We start from the raw sequence: 24078 nt of genomic DNA on the forward strand, positions 1-24078 counted from the left end.
GGCCCCTGAAATTTTAATAATAAATTTTAAAAAAGGAAAGTTCCCTTTTTGGGGAAAACAGGGTCTCTTAAATTTCAAAAGTTGGGCCATCTGATCATGGGGCATGTCCCAAAGAAGTGCAAACCCCCAAAAATTTTGGGCCCCTAAATCTTTAAAATTTTGTTAAAAATTCCATTTTAACCTATTTTTATTGTGTAGTTGAAATTTTTCCTTTTCCCAAAAATATTTTATTTCATTTTACGTTTACTGAAAACAAAATTTTTCTTTCGTTATCCCTTTTTTTTAAACAAATGCCCCCCTTTTTTGGCCCCCATGAAAAAGTAAAAATGAGATAATTTTTTTAGCCTGGTTTTCCACCCCGAAATGATTTTTTATTTTGATTATTATCTTAATTGGGAATACAAAAAAGCCCTTGGGGGGTTTTTTTTCTTGGGCTTTCGTCAAATTTTCCAAAATCACGTTTTGTTTTACATTTAAAAAAGACGAAAATTTCCATGCTTGGAATGTTCCCTCGCCCATTTTCGGAATCGCCCCCTAATACAGGACAAAAATTTAAAGTGACCTATTCCCCAAAATTTTTTGACAAAACCAAAAACACGATCTTACGGGTTTTGTTTTCTAGACCTCAAAAATAAAGGGATATTTCAAAAGATTTATTAAAAATGGGAAAGTAAAAAAAAAAAGTTTGAAGGCAGAAAAAGGGCATTTTTTTTTTAAATTTGGGAGCCAGATCTGATAAAATTTAAACGTAAAACACAGGGAAAAAAGATAAAAACAAGAACCCCCTTTTTAGGAATACAAAAATGAGAGGGGTTTTTATGAAGCTGGCAAGAGGGGTAAAAATTTTACCATTGTAAACGTTTGGTTTTCCTTTTCATAACTGCCCGAATAGAGGAATTAGAAAAATGCCAAAAAATTGCAAAAAAGCTTAAAAAAAATTTGCAAGATAATTTAAAAATGGGGATATCGTTTTCTTTCGGGTATACTATGAATGTGTCCCCTTCGGGATAGGTTCAGTAATATAAAGCGCAAAATTTTTGTGTTTTTAATTTTTAAAGCAAATTTCAAAAATTCTGGGTTTAAATTTTTAAAAAACGTCCAAAAGAATTAGGGCACCACAGACGGTTTTTGGTATCATTTTTTGTTTGTTTTTTTGTTTTGGGTTTTTAACCCCCGTTTTTTCCCAACAGTATTTTTTAGTCATGTAACGGTGGGCAGTTTTAAACCAAAACCCGTGGGTTTCCGGGTTCTGTACCAGTAAAAAACCCGTTCTTCCCCCCAAGTAACCCGCAAACTTTCCCCCCCCGGAAACAGGGTGGGGACTAAGATTTCAGACACAAAAAAAAATTTCCCTTTATCAAATATCAAAGGAAAAAACCTACGCCCGCCCGAGATCGAACCCCCGCGGAACCCCCGCATCCGGAATTTTAATTTTTTTTGTTTTACTGAAGTGTGCAAAATACAACAAAACAGAGAAACAAAGTAAACTTTCAATCACAATTTTCAAATATTTGAAAATTACAATTTTAATTTTTTCTTTCACTCATATTATCCCAGGGGTAGCTGTATCGTATCAGGGGTTAAAAATTTCCCAATTTTGTAATCAACGTGCACTAACTTAAAATTCAAACTTAAAATTTCCCACTGATAACCATATAACACAAAAAAACTGCATTCCGATAAGGATGGTTTTTCCCAAAAGTTTTTGAAAGGGGGTTGGGTAAAAAATTTAAATTCCCTTTTTTCCTTCCTTACTTGTTATTTTTTAAACACAAAAAAAATAAAGGGAAAGATGGGAGAAGGGTTTAAAACAAATGCAAACCTATTTCTGAGATACCTCCATATAAATGTATTTCACCGATACCGCACAAAGTTCGCAAAGCCATTTCCATTGTCTTTGCGTCATTGCAGAAATTTTTTCTTTAAAGCAGGGGCCCTCAATCGGGGAAAACTGTCATCATAAAGTTTTTGCTTAATTTTGGGCTTGATTTTTCCCTTTCCCAATACTTTTTTTATAAATATTAAAAAATTTTTACATCCCTTTTCACACCTGGACAGACCCTTTAAAATTAAAAACTATTTTCCAACCCATGAAAGAATAGTTTCTTTTAAAATGACATGAAAAAGAAAAAAAATGCAGGGTTTTTGTATCTATTAAGGGGAAATTTTTTTGCTTACGTATTCCTTTTTTCTCACTGAAAAAAGGGGGGGGGGTTTTCCAGGGCCTGTCCCCCTATTAAGCGAAAATAAGAACTTGTTTCCTTTAAACCCGTTTTTGGTTAAGTGCAAAAAGGCTTTTAAATTTTGTGGAATTTTGCTATTTGGGTAAGAAACTTGCAAATTTTATCGCTGTAGAATTGATTTAGGGGAATTTGGTATGCAGAAAAAAAAATAAACCCTGCAAACGGAAAAAAAAATTAATGCAACATGTACCAAACATTTAGACAATGTTTGAAGGGCACCAAAACGGGGTCCGGGCCCCTCCGAAATCCCCGGGGAAATTACCCCATTTTATGACGAAAACAAAAAGGCGCCCCAAAATTAGTAATGTAAATTTTTCGATCTTAAACCCTTCCCCAATTTTCCCCAGCCCCAAAATTTTTTAAAACATTTCTTGGATTTTCCAAACCGGAAAATATTCTTTTTTTAAAAAGAAAAATCAAACTTATTTAAATTTTTTCGTTGTATAATAAATGTCTCCCAAGTAGGGACGTAAAAATTATATAATTTTTGTTTTTCAAAGAATTTCATAATTGAAATTTTTTTAAGGATAAAAATTTCAATTACTTTTATAATGAAGTTAAATTAAGTGGGCGTTTTTTTTTTTTTTTTTTTTTTTTTTGGGGGGGGGTTTTTTTTTTGTTGTTGTTTTTTTTTTTTGTTTTTTTTTTTGGTTTTTTTTTTTTCAGGGGTTTGGGAAAAATTTCCCCAACGAGTTCTTGCCTATATAAAAACCCCCAATCTCAAAACGACAACAGAAAAAACTTTTTATAATTTTAAAAACCCTGCTTTTTAATACAACGGACTGGGTTTTTGCAAAAACGGAGATTTTGTTTTAACATAAATTGGGGAACCAAAAAAGGAGTCATAAGGCGGTTAACAAAGGTGCCCCTTAAAATGACATGTGTTTAAAAACCTTTTTTTTCCCCTTTTTAAAGTGGGGAAATTTTTTTTTAAATTTTTTTTTAAAAGAAAAAAAAAAAATTTTCACATAAACCCAAGTGGAAAAAAGTGTGTAACCTGTCACTTTGGGGCACCCCTATTAACCCCATATTCAGTTAAACCCCCTTTTTATATCAACCCTTTAAAATTTTAAAAACCAAAATTTTTTGCAAAATTACGACAAAAAAACCATATATTCGTCCTCTTACCCAAAGTTTTATTTTAGATAAGGTCAAAGCCAAAAAAATAAGGGAAAAATTTAAAAATTTTCCCAAGGAGTTTCTTCAAAATTTCCGGTATGAAAAAAATGCATCAAATCTGTTTAAAATTTTTTTATGCCATGAAATTTTTTATCTTTTATACCGTTTTTTTTGTTTTTTTTTTTTTTTTTTTTTTTTTTTTTTCAGAAATTTTGCATTAAAAGATACAGTAAGTCCCCCTTTTAAAAAAATATTTTGGGTTATTATCAGTGGGGCTCTGTTAGGGACAATTTTGTTTCTGTATGAACTTTTTTCCTTATTCGTATGAATTTTCCGTATTAAAATTCGTTTCCTTGCTTATTGGGGCTTTTAAATAATTTCTACACAAAATCATGCATACTGAATTATAACAGTACATTAAAAGAACACAAAGATGCCCAACAAAACCCAAACCAAAAAAACGGGTTCAAGAAAAGGGGGGTCTATTCAGGCCCCCCCACCCGACCTCTAAAGACTACTGTTGTTTATATTGACTATAAAAAGAAAGATCTTTTGGGAAACATATTAAACACAACAACCCAAAATTTAAGACCGGGTGTTCATGAGAAGTAATTTCAAACGCCAAAACCTCTCAAAAGCCGTTTTAATAAAAGAAAAATTTTTTTTTTTCTCCGGCACAAAATATTATTAATCCCTAACCCCCTTTCAGAAACGCAAAGTGCAAATCCTCAAAAGGGCCCGTTTTTTTCACCGTTTTACTAAACTCCCGGGAAAAAAATCTAAAACAAAACATAACCTGCCCGAGCGCAAAACCTCAAATCCCTTATTGTTTTTCCCCCAGATTTTTCTTAATTTTTTCGGGATAAAAAAATCTACAAAAAACATAAGATCTCAGAGAGCAAGGGGCAAATCTCTCAAAAGCCCTTTTTGTTTAAAAACTATTTTACTTAAATTTCCCCCCCCAAGGATTTATACAATACATAAGATGTCAAGAGCAAAGGCAAACTTTCAAAAACCCTTTCGGGGGATTTTTTACAGATTTTCCTTTTTTTTCCGGGATAAAAATATTTTTATAATACTAAATAACAGAGCGCCCCAAAAAGCAATCTCTCGAAAACCCTTTTTTTTTTTTCAAATATTTTTCTTATTCGCTGGCATAAAACAGTATATTTGAAAAAAAAGCCCAAAAACCTATCGGCCGGTTTAAAATCTACTTTTTCTGGAAAATCTCAAAAGAAATTCAGAGTAGTAAAAGTTTTTCCCCAAAAAGAGTCTAATTTGGATAAATCCGAAAAAACGTAAGCCATAAAATTAAAAATGTTTATTTTTGGGAAAACCATCTCGAAAGAAAAACTTCAATACCTTAATTGTTTTAAAAAAAATTTTTTCATTTTTTCTTTTTATTAAAAACTGTATTTTTATGTTTAGAAATAGTTTTTAGGACAATCCCCAAAACCACTGGGTTGGTTTTTAAAAAACCATTTGAACCCCTTTTTCTGAAAACTAAAGGGCGGATCCCAAATTTTTTTGGGCAAAATTTCAATGTGAAAATTTGAGTCCAAACTATAAGGCACCCGTGCGCTTTGCTAAATTGCAAAGCGCAGACATAAAGATAACTGTACGATTTTATAAAAAAATACTTCTGAAAAACCAAATTTTTTTCCATCTCTTTTTCTAAGGGGAAGTTTGCAAAATTTCTTGCAACAAACATTAACTCTTGCACAGAAAACAAGGAAAACTGGTTTAATTAAAAGTTTGCTATAAAGTTAAAAAAAATACCGTTGCAAAAAGATGGCAAAAACCCCGAATTTAAAAATAAGACGCCCATGCAAATAAATTAAACACTTCATAATAACTTTGGAAACATTTGGAACATGGGGAAAAATTTTTTTTCAAAAAAATTGCAAAATTTGTTTTCCTTTCCCTAATGTAACAAAAATCATGTTCCAAAAAAAAATTGGGGGTTGAGATAAAGATTTTTTTAGCTCAGGAAAAGGGAAAAAAAATAAAAAACGTTTTTAAAAATGTGTTTTTATTCTTAAAAGCCTAAAAGAATTTTGAAAATAAACCCAGACATGGGAATTTTGGTCAAAACAAAATAACCCCAAAGGGACTTTGTCCCCAAAACCCATTCATAACCTGATTAAAACTAGTTTCCTTTTAAAAAATTTACCAAAAGAAATTTGGGATAGGACTTATTTGATAAGGTAGTGAGAGAATGGTTTTTTTTGACACCCCTAAGGAAAATTGGGTGGATTGAAAAATACTGAAATTTTGGGAAAAAAAATTTATCTATACAAAAACGAACAATAGTATAACACTGTTTATTATTATTTAATTATATGCTTAGAAAAAAGGTAAACCCTTTTCAAAAGTGAAGAAAAATAAGAGCTGACTTTTTATATTAGAGTCTGCTCATATCTGCTTAACACAACCCTTTACAACCCAACCTGCGCTCAATAAATATTTTCTCTAAATCAGACTAAAATGATGCACATACTTACATCTTTTCGTTCTCGTGTTCCAAGACGGAAACAAAAGTGATTACGTGTTATTGGTATTGTTTAGTTTCTAGGGCTGGGTGGTTCCAATAGCTTTGGGTATTGTATAATCACCTCTTGGATACGGTACCTGCTTTTTATTTTTCTTTTAGGCAGTTCCTGTAATATGCAGGCTCCATTACCTCACATCCCCTTTCTAAATTTCAGTTTGTTCTGTTTTGCCCATTGTTTTCTCGTTTAGGACAAACCCATTATTTTAAATGGGGACCATACACTGCTTTTCATGGAATAACACACTAGTGTATCATTGAAGGTTCAATATTCACCGCCGTATGAACGCATTTGCGGATGGTGGTTATAAGGATTGACAGTCGGACGAACGCACGAACGGACAGACAAAGATGAAAAATTAATTGATTGCATATTTACATAGTACTTTCTATCTATGCCACATACTTTAGAAGGAAAGCTCTTGCATTTCTTAATTTATGGCGTGATTATGTATATTCATAAACCTTTTCAAGTTATGGATGAATTTATTAGGCTTCTTCAGTTGACATACATATAGATATGTGTTAACAGAATACACAGCTTTTGATGGACATAAAATAAACAGATGGACGAATGGGCACAAACAGACAAACATGTAAAATAAAGATAACGTGAATATTATGGTCTTCGTCTTGTAGAACGAAATTCTTATACATTTCAAGTTGTCAGAGAAACTTCAAAACTAGGCAACAAAGGTGCGTTTTATATTGTCATATTTTAGACTATTTGTCGCCACAGCAACTAGATCTATATTTGTTGTCAAAGCAGCAACAAAATAAATGGTGTGTAGGATGCGCTTTCCCGGCAGCAGCAAAAACACGGAAAAGTCTTGTCTGGCATGCAAGAAATGGAAAAGATGGTATGTTAAAAGGAACAATGGCATGATATTCTTTGTCTGACGAGTAAAAAAAACAACATGAAATTCTATAATTCCATCGTATATCAGTAAAATAGTTATTGGTACGCCATTGAAACTTTGTGTTATATATAAGAGTTTCATTGAAATGATCAAAACTCCTTGTACAGCAAACCTGAAAGAGAGAAAAAGAGCAGAAATTGGCTTTCTTTGAATGTTAACAATTTTCTATAAATGATAATTATAAATTTGGCAAGTGTATCACAAAACGGTTCCCGACGTACTTCTATGTTAATGTATCCAGCTATAGAATCTGAATGTACACGATAAAATGATGACAGACTACAGATTTTGAAAAAAAGTACATGTCTCCCAGTGTGGCAGGGCTAATAAATGGCATAACATAAGACATGTGTTGGGAGGGACAGAATAAATGTGAAGTAGTACAGTGTTTGTATTTATATGGAATTTTTTACTAATCCAAAAGAACATAACTCACGGATCAATAGTATAACTACACCTGTACTCCGACTGGACAATGACTTTACAAGAGTAAACAGGATCAGGACAATGAAGGCGTTAGAGAATTTAAACAGTAATATATGGTATTTTCTATAATTCAAAGGCACTTAACTCTCGGCATTTTGATTTGATCTTGTCTATATTTGTACTTAAAAGTGGGTACATTGGTATACACATTTCTTTAAATACATGTATGAATAGGATTGGTTTATAAATGAGAGTGTTCAAACATCAATATAATGAAGTATGTCAGTTACTACTCCGACCTAGCTTAATGCAAATTTTAAACACGTTTTTACAAATATACGCATTCAGTATAAATATAAATATGTGTAAATACGAATAGGATTGGTGAATAAATGATGTTGCTAACGAGTAAAATAAACCTTTTCATAAGCTCCATAACTCAACAAATCTCAATGTAAAATAAGTTAGTTATACGCAAGAGCATCTCGTAATTCTCAATCTATTAAGATAATAATACATCCAGGCCACTATACAGGAGTAATCCAGACAAACGTCTTCAAAAATAGCTATAAGAAACCGCTAATCCTTTCAAAATCAAACGACAGGAATACACCACATTAATGTAAACTAATATTTGAACTAAAAGTTCCTACAAAGTTTAGTTGAAACCTCACTGGGAGTTTCAGAGAAGTAGTCCGGATAAACTTTAGTGACAAACAAACAGGCAGACGGACAAACAGACAGACAGACCGACTGAATGTCATACAGACGTATGGACGGACATACAGCGCAAAATCGATTTATCTGCCTTTCTATGAGTAGACAAAATAACTGAACGATTACGGTATTATTAAAAACCTTTTCAATATAATTATATGTTTCTATTTTATTAACACACACCATAAACGACTTTAATTATGTAATATCTTTACAGACATCACTACAGCATGCTGGATTCTCTTGGATCGCGGCTTCTTGTATCCAGATATGTCATGCATAATTAAATGGACAAAAATCCCTAGTTTCAATATTACAAATAAACTTATACAGGGTCATAAGGAAATAATCATAAACAATGGATCCAATATATGATATTCATATTCATACCTTCAAAAAATACATAGAAAACTACTGAAAATAGAATTAAGTACGAGAAACACAAAGTAAATTTTTATAACAAACATGTGGTTCCCACACTATAATCTAAGGTAAAGAGTCTTTAAGCTGATGACAAAGTTCGAACATAAATCGTATAAACATACTTACCGGCAGTACACGCTGTCAAGAAGCAAGCAACATTGCCACAAACCATCGCTCGAAAAACAATTTGGACTAAATCTGCTCTTCTGGTCGGTGCTAAAGCTGTAAGAGCGCCTAACTGACTACCAATAGCGCTGAGATTTGCAAATCCACACAACGCATAGGTCACTATAACTTCAGACTTTATCCTTAAGATAAAAAAATAAATAAAAAAACGTCAACTGTTACTAGCGGAACAAAATCAATGAACATTCAATACATAATTAAAGATGCAGGAAGGGTTGAAGAAATCTATAGATGCAAAAAATTACAGAAATATATACGAGTTCACCCTATTCTGTCGTCACGGAGTATCGATTCATAAATGTACTTAAAAATATAGGCTTTCATAGTTTGTGGCGTGGTAGTTATTCTATGAAATGAAACAAAAACACACGTATAATATTGATATTGGAGTAAATATCAAAATATACACACAAGACAAAAGTAAAAACCCATCTCAGATGTTAATATCGGAATTTCGAACAGAAATCTTGTTACAAAAGTATGAGCTGTGGAATGCTTAAAGGGTACTTTTTGAAGTACAATTGCCAAAATGAATCCTGCGATAAGTGCATTATATTTATTTCTTTAAAGATCTGCAAGTATTGGAGGCAATTGAGAAGATATAAAATAAATGTACTGAATGTACTGTCTATGCGTTTTGAACAGAAGAGTAGAGATTGCCTTAACTTGACCTCTTGTCAAACGAAAGAAGATTGATTACTAATTTTTTAAAAAAGGCACAAAGAAAAACGTCAGGGCGGGATTAGAACCCGTTTTGTATGTCATTTTACAATACGATAGTTTAATACAATTGTATGCCACAGTCAACCCGAATAACTAACTACCCGTTTGAAATAATTTTGTCTAAGATTAGTGACGAACTAAATTATAAAACGTGTAGAATGCTTAAATAAAGAAAGGTTTCATTACATATATGTCTACGTTTCGTAAATGAAACGCGCATATTAATGTTTGTTTTATCAGCTAGACCCTTTTGTTTAAAATATTTCCTTCGTAAACCTTCATTAAAGCAATCTACTAGATGAGTATATTAATCCTTGCACACATATATTGAAAAATTACTAGGCCGTGGAAAGCACGTGCGAAATACATGTAGGGTATTTTGTGCGTGATAATTTTGTCTGTGGTAAACATTTACAAACAAATTTATCTTATAATGTTTAGATTCCTTAGCCAGAAACCCATTTAAATTAAAAATAAAATTCATTACTGACCATTCACACGCAAGCCCAATTACTTAGAATAGCCCAGTTCGAATATTTACATAGAAAATAACAATTACAATCAAGGTTTTACGCTAGAATAAATAAACACATGCTCACTGTTATAACACCACCCTTCAAAACTTCGCCAGTTATGTTAAAGACAACGTTGTCGTCATTCCAGTACCAATCAGAAGTATTATAAACACTTGTGTAGTTCTCTAACGAGTGTCGATTTGCTATTAGATCTTTTAGTCTACTGTAAGCAACGAATTCGTTTGTAAACGTTTTAACCCCTGAAATGTTGTAGTGCGTAAAATATTTTTGTTCAGGGCTGCTCGAGTTGAGATTTTATGCAAGAGTATTTATATAAAATAAAAGATATTGAAACATTTTAATCATTGAAAAAATGAATAAATTGATGATTTTCAGCTGAACTGATTTGTTCATCTTTTAGAGTAAGCTACAATGCGCACCAAAGATTCTGCTCCTGCTTCTTTGCATCACGACAATATCAGTACACATTTAAATATTAATAGTGCCACAGCTAGAAAATAAAAGGTTGTACTTAAAAGTTTCTTTCATATACTTTGCGTTATGACAGCTAATATTGTTAGATTGGTTAAAACGATAGAGGTCATACTATTTATTGTCGTGTTGATTGTATATCCATCTGCCAGAAATATGAAATAAACGAAACGAAAAGTTCATTTGAATGCTTGACATGTCTTGTACCTCACTGCTACCAATTCACATACCTATAAGCTCAGCAACCTTCCGACAATCGGACGTTTCAATGCCCATGAAAAATGCCACTGGATAAAACACGTATGAAGTAATAAGCTGAAAAATGTAAAAGATATGAGCTGAAAAGTAAGGATAAAGACCAAAAAGAGCTGATAAAATTAGAAAATCATGTCATAATATGACTGGAAAAAAACTTACTCACTGTTACTTGAAGTTCAATAATCTTTGTTAAGGAGTTCAAATAAATGAAATAACAAAAATGGTGCGATTATGTAATCATGTGTTAAGGAAGAAGCATAACATGTGACACTGTTTCATATTTATTCAAACTCCTCAACTTATTTCATTTGTAATACATGTATGAATTCAATTCACCACAACAACTTTTTAAACAAGACTATTTACGAGTAATAATATCTAAATAATACCTAACATAAATGGAAACTTGAAATATTCAAACTGTTCACCTTATTTTAAAGGCCATTATTTCATATTTTGCTCCCGTCTATCTGCCTCATAAATCGGTCATGGCTTTATCCTTCCACAACTTATTTTCATTAATTCCTTAAGTAATGTACTACTTTGGTCAACTTTGTCAGACAACATTCAAAACAACATTTCAATTCTATTTGAGTCATTCAAAATAATGTAGATTGCTAAAAGCGCGTAACGGTTAATATTCAGGAACATTATTAACGTAGGGCAGTATCCAGTCTGACTATAGTACATTTCCAATTAATGCTGCGCACACTGGATCTGAAGACGTGCTATTGGTGACCCTTCCGCTAGCCAATCAGAGCCTTACTTACAACGTTTTGTATGTGAAAGTATAAGTTTAAAAAGTCTATGTTTAGCCTGGGTTTTTCATATCCTCAATTCTTATGCCGACCACACCGCGACTACGCCCTCGTCTCATATGTCATGGTACGAACTTTATCGCGTAAGGTGTCAGAGAGCCGGTTACCTCATTCGGTAGGGCACTCGCCCCGTAAGCGAGGGTCCTGGGTTCGAGCCCCGGACTGACTGTTAATTTTTCTCACCCTTTGACATTCGACACTATTTTGATGGTTCAGCCAAATGCTTGTTGAAACAAGTCGTCTGATTGGTTAAAAAATTGATCTGCGAAAATAAAAATAGCAATATCGGAAATCCAAAATATACAGAAGACGAATGTGAATGAGTCATTCTCAGATCTTTGTTGAGAAGATATAGTACTTTAGTCAGACTGGGGCAGTATCTCAAATGTAACGTGTTTTGTAAAATTTCAGTGAATATTTAAATGTTTTAAATTCATAGAATATCATGAAACTGAGGACAAGCTGTAAAAATAATATGAATGAAATAAATATATGTACAGGGAAATTACACGAATTTAGTGTTTCAATGTTTGAATAAGCCCGACTGAGACCGACGGGATTTTTTGTGTATAAACGTCTGCAGAAACCTGCGTAATTTTTAGTGACCGAGACTGAAAGTCGGGGTCACCAACATATCCCAAGCACTTCTGTAGACGTTAACACACCAAAAAGTGTGTTGTCGCTATTCTGGCATAAAAGTATGACACGATGACTGAAAATGTATTGCTTTTATTTAAATAAAGTATCAACCCAAAGCACATTTTATATGAAATCATGTGACCATGACTAGTAGTTAAGCCACAAGCAACTAAATATGGATTGAAAGTTGAAGTAAATATACCACTGAGGAATGTTATACAAAGAGACGCTGTACCTCAAACGTTAGATTTTCCACACCGACTCTGTCTCCAAACCATGTGAGAGTCGCATTGATAAAGGCAAGCATTGACATAAAAGCAATTACATTCGCAGCAATAGCGCCAACAATCTTCAGACTAGCCAGTGCTCCGTTAGAGGCTGCATCAATCAGGTTTCTTTCGTTTCTGTAAATAAAAAAAAACTTAAACACTTAACTTTGTCTTTTCAATAAAACAGCTTGTTAATTTCGAAAAGACAAGTCTCTATTCAGTTATTTAATATACAGGCACCTAAACTAGAAGTTACTCTCAAATATACCAGCAATGATACTTTTGTTTAGAAGAACAACTGAAAATATGTTTCAAAACAGATATATAAGCCAGATGTATTATACAACAATCGTATATCTGTTCAGAAATGACGCGGTATCATTAAACTTTTTTGTGATCATTCAAATTTAAAAGAAATCAGTAAATATATAAGTAATTCAAATATCTACCATTTTATTTGAAAATCTGCATGTGAAGAATCACGAAACAACTGACATTATATTATCAAACCATTACGGCAATCATTGCTCACATTATGTTCATCCTTATACTAGTATGTCCAGATGACGACTAGAACATCAGAATCAAAACATGTCTCAGCGTATAACTGATGTCTAAAGTCCTATTACAGTTCGAAACTTGTGTCAGCCGGACTTACAGAGGAACCGATGGTTGTTGATCCACTCGGATTTTTTTGTCAACTGATCTTACATATTATGTAACATTACTTCCTTTAACAATGTACCGAATGAGAATTGATACTGCACTTACTTGAAGAAATGCTAGAGTTTTTGTCTTAAACACTGCATCTCACTACCATCTCTCGTGATCACAACTTTCTCTTAACTTCTCTTTAGTAGTTGCGAGGTCATTATTAAGGAAAAGTTATGTACAAAACGGGAGATAATATAAAAAAAAGTCAAGCAGATATATCATTCTTGTGCGCTGCCCGCTCCTGATAATACATATCTACATATCAAATTTCATTGAAATGTATAAGTGTATTATCGGTGGTTTTGGATTTATGCTCTGGACAACGAAAATCTAAGCCCGAAAAGGTAAAAAATTGAAAATATCTAAACCTGAGTTTTGGTTCTTGGTTACTTATTTATATATATCTATAGTTTGAGTTTCATGGAAATGTTTTCACTACTTCTAGAATTATGCCCCGGACAAGGAAAAATCAACTAAAAAAGGGAGATAAGTTGACGAATGCTCAGTATAGTAATTTTTTCCTGTGCACTGCACCCTATGTAATAGGTATCCTTATAAAATTCAAGTTTCACTGCAATGTTTAATTTTGTTTGCAGAGTTTAAGTAGTTATGCTTCCGACAAATATAATATAATTTAAGTAAAAAAATAGGAAATAGTTTGAAAAATATCCCGAACTGAGTTCTAGCTCTTTGTGCACTTCACTCCCCCGAAATAGTATTTCAGCACTTTTGGAATTATGCTTAAAAAAGATAAACGAAAAACAAAGAAGAAGATAAATTAAAAACAACTTAATTTAATAAGGGAGATAATTAATTAAGTAAATCAGGTGCAGTTATGCTTCCTGTACACTGTACTTCCTCTCAATATAATCTTTTGATGTGAAAATTGAACAAAATTCATCCTATTTTCCAGTTCTTTTCCGGACAAAAGCGTTATGAATAAATTCAATAAATGGAGATTATTCAAATTGCATAATGTAAGGATGGTAGACTTATGGTCATTGCACTTTGCGTTTTCCCTTTCTATGTAACTTCTTCGTAAGTATAATGAATAAATTCTCCCCAAAATTGTTTGGGAGTTATGGCTTTGACAGCGAAATATAATAAAGGAGGATTATTAAAAAGTACTCAAATAAGAGTAATGGTTTTACAGTTTCATTAAATGATTTCTGCCAAATATGGATCTTATCTTTATTACAGTTGCACACTTACGAAGATTCCAATCTTGAAAAATCATCGGCATCTTTTCTTCGTTCTGTTTCCGGGTAAGACAATTTCGATAAAGCAAGAGCTGCTGGAGCACTCATGACACTGGCAGACAGTAAATGATTTGCAGGAACCTGAGAAAACAATTTACAGCAGAACATGTTTCTTGGTTGACACTCCTGACTGATAACGGCAAGGTAGCCAAATATGCAGAAATAAAAAATAAAATATCGGCCAAGTATTCTATAGCATTCGCGATATATGCTAGTTATTTACACAATTGGTACAATAAAGAAAAAAATAAACTGCAATATCAGAGTTTGTTTCAATAATCAATTCTGCCATCCAAGCGCTAACGATATTCAAGGGCAAAAAGCTCGTCTTTTCTTTCGGATCAAAAGTAGCGCAATTAATGTTTTAACAAATATAAGGATTACTACGTTTCTGAAGAGATCAAAACGTCGTGTTGCTCGTGCTATATTTCAATTCATTTGCACCATAGATTGACTGTTTAATGAATGGTGCAGTCTTAAATAAAAAACACTAAATATATAAGAAAAAGGTTTCAAAAGATTTGCAAAAGATTGATGATAAGCAATTAAACCAAAATGTACACCAATGTAAAAGTAGGTTAAGTTCAGAGCATCCGCCTTCAGAGCATTCGCCTTGATAAATATAAAGCTTTTGAAATAACACTTATATGTCTTAATAAATTAATTGCGCTACTTTTGTGACCTATTGATTATGCCACAGAAAATTAAAATGTATAATGAGTTTACCCCAAAGCTGATATATGCTCCTAACACACTACCAGCAATAGTAGAAAATCCACCTGTCATAACAGCATGCAGTTCGGATCTTGTCATTGTCTTAAGGTATGGTCGAACTATCAAACATGCACCTTGCTGTAAAAAAAATCTTGTACAAATATCCACAGTTAACATTAATAAAAAGAAGCTTTATGATTAAATTATGGTTATAAACAAACATGAGCTGCTATGTAAGAAAAAAATAACTTCTTATAAAACATCTAGTTAAAACATTAAATGTAGTAAGATTACAACGTGCTTACCATATCAACAAAAATATTTGCTGCAGCGTTGATCGATTCAGCCGCCGTCGTGCCAAGACAGAATGCCAGAAATCTTCCAAGCACTTTTATGATGGCTTGCATGACACCGAGATAATATAATATATTGATGAATGAGAAGAAGAAAATGATGGTGGAAAGAACCTGAAAACCAATTTAATTGTTTATGTAAAACTATATACACGTACATAGTGGTTAAGAACATGTAAACATTAATACAAATGAATGCAATAATAACATAGAAGTAACAAAGACCAACTTATATGGAGAAAAACAAAGGTACCACCATTTAGCTCTCCCTGGCAAAAAGACACTGGGAAGTTTAAACTAGTTTACTGGCGCCAAATATCTCATTTACATTTACACCTCCTATTCTCCTATTACAAGAGAGTGTAAATACATTTACTCGCCGCCAAATTAATCCCTTACTCACGAGATAACCGTACATGGTAAAACTCAAAATATGCTTATCAAAATAATATATGCCGTAATTAATGTACCCAATGATTTTACAAAGGCAAGATCACAAAATGAACCCCATTACGGGCAAGACGAAGCAGGACAATGGACTAACATCAAAACTAATCGTCGCAACTCGATATGATAACAACTAAGTGGAACTCTACGAGGTCTAAACCATTTTTTTAAATATATAATGCTAACTTTCAGTTACAAAGCAGAGATAACTGATATCACTTCATATGATTTTTCATTGACAAACTAATAGCCTGAAGTGAAATTCAAGCATCTTATGAATATTTAATTAAATCTGCTTTCAGACTAAGCAGTCAAATATGTTTAGGAATCCGTTATTATACAAATGCATTTTATATACAAAGGGCCATAAATCTTGTTTTACTCAGGCAGTCTGACTGACACTTGGATGGTGACAATTCCTTAAAGCAGTCAACATTTGAAACGAGTCTTATTCAAATACTCTAAACCCTGTCTTACAAAAAATCTTTAAACAGACAACCGGACGCACGGAGGGACGGACAACGCCACAATATAACCCACTGCCTTCCACGGAGTATAAATGTACTTTAGACATTATTTTACATTGTATCGTTAAACGTGGATTAAAAAAAACCCTGAAAATCGTAAACGCTGTCAGCTGAATTATCATTACTTTTCCTTTTTTATCCCCAAATGTTTTACGTTCCCTAACCTCTCCATTCTATATCTTGTTAATTTAGTTGACATTATGTTAAAATGTTTATAATTGCTGACTTAAAAGAAATGTCGATTTACCTAGATTATTCCCACTATGTAAAACTCGATGCTGTTCTATTTTCCTCTATCAGAACTATGTTTTCAGAGAGGGTTAGAACAATGACTGCCGGCAAACAATAATCTTAGCATACATTCTTTCTTAAATAAACAGAGTGCCTTTCGTGTTTTGGGCTCACCTTGTATACAAATGTCTTACAATATTTAAAAGAAAACAAATCTAAGTTTTACACATAGTCTTACAATGAAATTATTTGTGTACAATGGTTAAACGGTCGAATATAATAGATACAGAATTGAATGGTATTTTCTGTTTTATTTATGTAGTGTCTCAATCAATTTATTAAATAAATAGCTAAATCTCAAAAGTTTAGCACAACTTTATGAACAATTCTCAAATTTCCCTGTTCGAATTAAATATAAAAAACAGTTTTATTATTAAAGAGTGCGCCGATAACAAATATAAAAAGATATATTTTAGAAATTCTCTAAATCACCCTTCCATAAAACATATGAGCCGTGCCATGAGAAAACCAACATAGTGGCTTTGCGACCAGCATGGATCCTGACCAGACTGCGCATCCGCGCAGTCTGGTCAGGATCCATGCTGTTCGCTAACAGTTTCTCCGATTCCAATAGGCTTTAAAAGCGAACAGCATGGATCCTGACCAGACTGCGCGGATGCGCAGGCTGGTCTGGATCCATGCTGGTCGCAAAGCCACTATGTTGGTTTTCTCATGACACGGCTCATATTATTGTTATTACACTTTCATATCTCACCTTCATTGCGAAATAATGATCCTCATACGATTGACCGAAAACAAACTCAGCTCCAGCGACTACATATTCAAGGAATTCGGTCGCACGATCTCCGAGCCACTTGAATATATTATATCCCCATACCGTTCTCAGAATCATGAGAGCGAAAATGTACTGCAGCGCTATGCCCCAGAAAACTGCGTGCCAATTCACCTGTTTTAAATAAAGTGATATTTAATTTTTGTCCGATAAGTTGTTCAATAAAATATAATCTTGCGACACCCCTAATAGTAATGTTTAAAAAATGGCATTTGCTTGGTATATTCTTAAAGTTGACCGTGTTTCACATTGTGTTGCAGTATTTAAACAACTTTTAACGTGCCTTTTTTTAAAAATTTTGTATAATGGTATTTCCTCAAGCTCAAGTAGAGAAAATTTGGCCACTGACCAGAACGTTTGCAGGTTATTCATTATACCATTAATTTTGATAAAAAATATCAAACTATTGGTAAACAATAATAAAACACAAAATAAAATAATCAATATCATTTTTTTCTAGGGTGCATCAAGTAAACGAATTTAATGAGACATACTTGTAACTCAAACATTGAAAAAATGAGGTCGAGTCCTGTTAGACTGTTTTCATTAAAAAATTACCTTAGGGCAGAAGTAAAACCTCTTTCACAGGTAAATTAACAGCAAGAAATCGCTTATCAAATGAAAGATTTCCACTTTTGTACAATAAATCAATAACAAGTCTGGACAGTTAAAACATACTAGAAAAGGTGAAAATAAGGAGAAAATATTGGTCGCAGTGGGGCATAAACGAACGTCTCCCTTCAAACATTTCAGTCGAAGTAGGTTTATGAAAGGAACTGAATACTCTTCAAAAGGAGGTACTCTATTACGGGTCTTATTCTTTAAACCGCTCTTACATTTTCGTTCCAATATATGAAAAATATATTAAGCTAATACATAAAAACAGCGATTATCATATTAAGTGTGTAAAAAAAAAAAACAATCATGTGACCAGTAGCTACGTGGATATCCTTACGCAATGCCTAAAACTGTATTTTGGAATGAATTGTGCATACAAATGTGATCAGTTATACATTTACATTGACTGCTGATGGCTTATCTCAATGACATGACTTTACTAGGTAAATGTACAAAGTATTGCAATTTGGTTAGCAAAAATTTCCTACAAAAGAAAACTTAAGAGTTTTCATTACATCGTCTATAATCTCACACAGGAGAATACATGTTCATATAGGGAAAACTTTATTTAATTTCCTTGGTATTTTTTAGCAGTTCCTGGATCTGCAATGTTGCGCCTCGACTGGATTTTATCATACATGGATCACATGAGGTGCTTGACAGCCGGACGCATCAATGCAGATCAAGTTACAGTTGTAATAACCACATTAAATGTATTTCCATAAATAGGGTTTTGCATTCGTTAGTGAAAATTAAGTTGTATACCGGACCGAAAATGTGCATGTATATAATAAAAATCACACCTTTAAGTAAAATGAAGAGCAATATCTAGGGATATATTACAGATAAATTCTGCTTTACTAGGTAAGTGAGGAAATAGAATTTTTCCGGACTTCTTTTTTTTATTTTCAAAACGACAGCATCTTGATTTTGAGAACAATTTCTAAAGACATATTTGTGCAAAAATTGAGCCTCAACCATTTTAATAAACATGTTTTTATTTATGTACTTGAGACCGGCACGAATTATGCATACGAGGGGTGTTCAAATATGAATGCAACTAGGCCAATATCACGCTTTTAATTACAATTTGCACGAAATAGGTACATGTATCGCACAGAGGGTTGTGTAAGCTCTCCATTGATACACTACATGTTTAAATCTGTTCAGTCTAGCTTGCTTTGACAATAGCTCGATTAACACTATCTACTCGTGTACACTAAAGCTAAAATGGTTGGAAAAATGTCTCCTTTCACTGACCAAATACGGTCCTATATCAAGAACTGCTGTGTTCTTGGTATACATGCGAAAGACAAATTTTAAAATTAATGAAATATGTCGTGTTAATGGGAACACTGGACTTTCTTTTTTTATCCGTCACACGGTGGTGTAAGAAATTTAAAAGTGCTATAGATTCAGTAAAAGATGCGCCTCATGCACGCCGTCCGAAAACTGCTATTTTTCCAAAAATAGTTGAAAAAGGAAAGGATTTGATTGCTATCGATGCAATATGTACAACTAGGCATATGGCTAAATGCGTTGGTATCTCAGTAGGAGTTGCTCATAGAATTCTCAGACGTGATTTGAAAATGAGAAGGATAAGTGCCAGACGGATACCCCATCTCCTTACAAAAGAGCAAAAACTTGCTCGGGTAAGAATCGCCAAACAATTGTTGAAACAGTTCCCTAAATACAACAATCGATCTTTCGCAAATATCATCACTGGCGATGAGACATGGGTTCACTTTTATGAGCCCAAGCGAAAGATACAAAACATAATATTGGCAACCAAAGAAAGCCAAAGACCTTGCATAGCAAAACGCACCATGAGCGTCAAAAAGGTAATGTATGTAATTTTCTTTACAAATCAAGGTCCTGCTATTCAAATTGCCGTACGAAAGGGTAAATCTGTAAATGCCAAGTTTTACAAAGGCAAGGTCTTTCATAAATTAAAGAAATATTTCGCAAACCGTCGACCAGCAACTGGTCTCCGTGGTGTCAGGTTGTTTGCATGAACATGCTTCGTCACACAGAGCGGCCATTGTATCTGAAACAGGAAAAGTTATCGAGCTTCTTCCTCGCCCTCCTTATTCGCCAGATCTTGCCCCTTGTGACTTTTTCCTATTTCCGAAGCTCAAAAAACACCTTGCTGGAAGAAAATATCAAAAGCCCAAAAAATCGGTTCGGCTATTTTCCCGTGTCTGAACAGTATACCTCAAAAAGATTATGAAAACGCCATTAAAAATTGGATTATAAGACTGAAGTATTGTAAATAACATGAAGGTGAGTATTTTTAAGGATTGAGATAATTATTTTGGCACTGTTTGTTAAGCATTTCTGAAAATTGGCCTAGTTGCATTCATATTTGAACACCCCTCGTATTTGCAACTGCCACAAAAGATGATTTTAAAACGCTCAAGGAAACCAAGGAATAGTAAGCTGAGAGATCATCGAAGAATTTTACAATTCTGAATTTAAATCAATGAATATTGCAATTTGGAAAGAAATGCTACTGAGTCATATCGACGAGGAAACTGCTACACGTTTTGTTTTTACTATTAAGCAGCTTTATGCCCTCACGATAAATTTAGCCAGGTCTAATGTTTGCTATACCCTATTTATGGAAACTTGCAACTGAACTTCGGATAAAACTTCACTTGACAAAGTAATGTTAATCGGTAAATTGTATTTTGTTAGAGCTTTTTCTAATTCAAATTGGCAAAGATGATATGTAGACTGACGACCGCATATATTCGTGGCGTATTAGTTTTAAATAAAGTTGGTCCAGGTAGACACGGTAGTATAGATTTGAATTGGTTTTAAATCCGAAAATAGAATATCAAACAGATCATTAAGTTACTGCAGTTAAGTTAATAAATTTCGATATTTTATAGGTTCGTCTACGAAAACCTGACAGTCGCGGCTACAGCCTCGACTTCATATTTTAATAAATTTAGATTAATAAGGCAGTAACCTAAAATTCTCAATGTCATTAGCAGTAAATATTCTATTTACCTTTGCAGGATTGGCAGATGTGATGAAAAACAGAAGTATGTATATCAGAAGACCAGCAACACACACAAGATTTTGGGGTTGATCCAAAGCGACGTCAATAACAATGTATACAATAAGGAAAATAAGTACTCCAAGACGCAGAACCCTAGATAACACAACCACATAAAAATAATCGAAAATGTAGTGTAAGATGACTTATTTACAGTCTATAAAATGTATTCGTATTTTCTGTTGTTGTAAAAAAATCATTTGTTTTTAGAATAGGCTTCTACTTAAAGTATTATATTTAGAGAAAAGAAATGCTATAATGCAAATGGTAAATTTATATTTCGGAATATACTAGTATACCTTTGATGAATGTAAATGCCATAGTAATTCTTGGTTTGCACACACATTTGTTACTATTAGCTGCGCAATGACACCCATAATGTTACTCATATCTGTGTAAATAGTTTAGTTTTGTCATAGAAAACAAGATTGACTTTCAATTTTACCTAGTCAAAACTGTTTGTTATAGGGCTTTAAGTTGCCTGTACAATGAATAAAATCTTATAAGAAGGTCTTCGTGAAACATAGACACAATCAAGCACAGTAGCAGCAGAATTAGTTTGACTGAGTCTGTATGCTAGAGGTAATGAAACGTGCAACACCATTGCGCCCCTACCACCAGTTGAAGCGGATTTTATTTGATCGAAAGTATGGTAAGATCCCAAACGGTTAGAAAAAAGAGAACAATGTTATATAGCTACTTCCGTCTGATTGTTTTGCCATGTATCCAGTTGCACTTCCGTGGACGATATTATGACTTACTGAAAACCAATACCTCGTTTTTCTTTTACATTAAGGAAATATATATGAATTTTACATTACCAAGCAATGACGGTTCCAAATATCCTCGTACAGTTATTGTCCATGTATCCCTTCTTACGAGCAAGCCATCTGAGAATATCACTTTCATAATGGCGATACAATTTCATGATGACGATCAGCGCAATTCCAAACACTGAGAATCCAAGAAGACGCCATGAGCCCTCATCGCCGAAGCTTAAATATTACAAATATTTATATTGTACATTCTGAGGCGCATAAACAAACGACTTATCAAGAAAAGGTGCGTGTCATTCAGACCAGACTCAATGTATGCATTTCAGCTTCGCAGATAAGTGAATCTCTCTCTCTCTCTCTCTCTCTCTCTATATATATATATATATATATATATATATATATATATATAACACGCACACATGCACGCAGAGTATCACATATTACACAACCTTACCGGAAGTACAATGCATAACTTAGGTATGCACAATATGCCAGTAGTAGTAATATATAAATTGTGGTCCAAATGATCTTGCTATGTCTTTTGTAAGACGTCCCGACAGATTCTTGTATGCTTAGTATGACTTTTTGATATGCTTGCATCTCTTCTTCTACGGCGATTTCTTTTATTTTTAGCTCCTCATCCAAGATATCGGTAACCGTCTGCAAGATGAGAATAATTAATAAAATAGACTAAAAATTTGATATATCTTTATAATTTAAACCACATATAAGTAACATTCCAGTCACCTAGTCAGCAATGTGGTTGAAATATACAACACTTGTTCGGACGGGGCTAGTGTTCATTGTTGCATAGACACATTTTAAAGCATTTCAATACTGTCTAGTAGTACGTGTTTTATCTCTACAGCTGGAACCATTTCAAATGACGTATCAATAAAATGGACTCGGTGTTTTTATAATAATCGTAGAATTCATTAGCGGTTCTGGATGTTATAGTTCCAATTAAATCGGTACTAGGCGAAAGACAGATGTTGCAATTTCATCACTTCTTTAACAATCAAACCTAGTCTGCTAGTATTTTGCTTCGTTTATTCCTTGTTTCCTAAGGGACTTCTAACAGCATGTTTATCTTCTTTGAAATTAACACTGATAAATTTTCATGCATCTGTTTTGAACCAATTAATGAACTTTCATAATAAAATACCCTTCCAAATACGAATGAAAACAAACAAAAGTTACGAAATAAAAGTACCTCTGTATCTCCATGCTCAAATCCATTGTTTTCATACACATTATTATCTGTTTCATGATCTAAACGGTGTTTAATTCCAATCATTTCAACTGACATTTTTGTTGTATTATTTCCCACAGCTGAAACTGGAGTCAAATTTGTTTTAGATATGTAAAACATGAAGGTAATGTGTGTGTGTGTATGTATCTGAATGTTAGATGATGAAATTAGGTTGACAAAAAATTGGAAAATCATGTGGCATAAGCTGATAATTTATGCATTCTCAGGCAATCATTCATTTTAGATACATCCTTATTGCTCATTCAAAGTTTCATTTTGAGATATGGCGCTGATTTTGTCAATTGACTAGTCGATCTGTCAACCAATAAAACTAGAATGAAACTTTTGACTGATGTGCGTACTACAGGGATATTGTTACAAGTAAGACCGCTTTATTATAAGCTCAGATACAGTATGAACGTTACCAACGTTACTGACACTGGACACTGTTTGACTGGGCCGAATTATTCTACAATATAAAAGTCCATAGAAGTGTTTTTGTTCGAAAAATAAAATATCGTTCCTGTTAAATATGCTACGTGCAATATATAAAATGTGGCCTCTGGAGTGTTAACAAGCTTTTTGAACGGGTGACCTTGGTTTAGTTTCAATATAATCAAGTTTCAAACTTGGCCAAGGAATAATCAAGATTAATATTCTGACCATGGGCGTTAAGTTTTTCCTTTAATTTGACCTGGTGACATAAGTTTTGACCTTACGTAACCGGTTTGAACTGATCTAGAGATCATCAAGATAGACATTCTGTGAAGCAAAAATGAAAACTCTAAATGGCTGGAAGGCCCACAATAGAACATTCTGCCACTTTCAGGGACAGTAACTTTAGAACTCTTGATGGAATATAGCCGGCTTCAAAAGGAAGCGAGATCTTATTGTTGTGTGTAAGTGTGGTTAAAATCGAATGTAAAATGTTACTTCTATCATGTTCAGAATATAAAATTCAACAAAGTTTT

The 24078-nt window shown here is 33.3% G+C and overlaps 1 protein-coding gene across 1 annotated transcript; it reads right to left on the reverse strand.

The window, feature by feature from the left end:
• Positions 1-6818: 6818 nt before the first annotated feature.
• On the reverse strand, positions 6819-23164 carry LOC123532866 (solute carrier family 28 member 3-like). Its single transcript, XM_045314458.2, has 13 exons — positions 23069-23164; positions 22310-22515; positions 21901-22074; positions 21031-21175; positions 17320-17511; positions 15292-15453; positions 14999-15124; positions 14226-14353; positions 12266-12434; positions 10546-10630; positions 9908-10083; positions 8526-8706; positions 6819-6945 (listed from the first exon to the last, which is right to left on the reverse strand). Exons 1-13 carry the CDS (start codon positions 23162-23164, stop codon positions 6923-6925), a joined length of 1863 nt encoding a protein of 620 aa, XP_045170393.2. The 3' UTR covers positions 6819-6922.
• Positions 23165-24078: the final 914 nt, after the last annotated feature.

Source organism: Mercenaria mercenaria, chromosome 11 (genome assembly GCF_021730395.1).
Source record: "Mercenaria mercenaria strain notata chromosome 11, MADL_Memer_1, whole genome shotgun sequence".
NCBI lineage: Eukaryota > Metazoa > Mollusca > Bivalvia > Venerida > Veneridae > Mercenaria > Mercenaria mercenaria.

Coding starts and splice junctions, on each gene's coding strand:
- LOC123532866 (XM_045314458.2), bottom strand. CDS start 23,164: ATGTCAGTTGAAATGATTGGAATTAAACACCGTTTAGATCATGAAACA. Junction 22,516..23,068: donor TTGAGCATGGAGATACAGAG/GTACTTTTATTT, acceptor CTCATCTTGCAG/ACGGTTACCGATATCTTGGA. Junction 10,631..12,265: donor TGGAAAATCTAACGTTTGAG/GTACAGCGTCTC, acceptor TACATTTTTCAG/CTTATTACTTCATACGTGTT.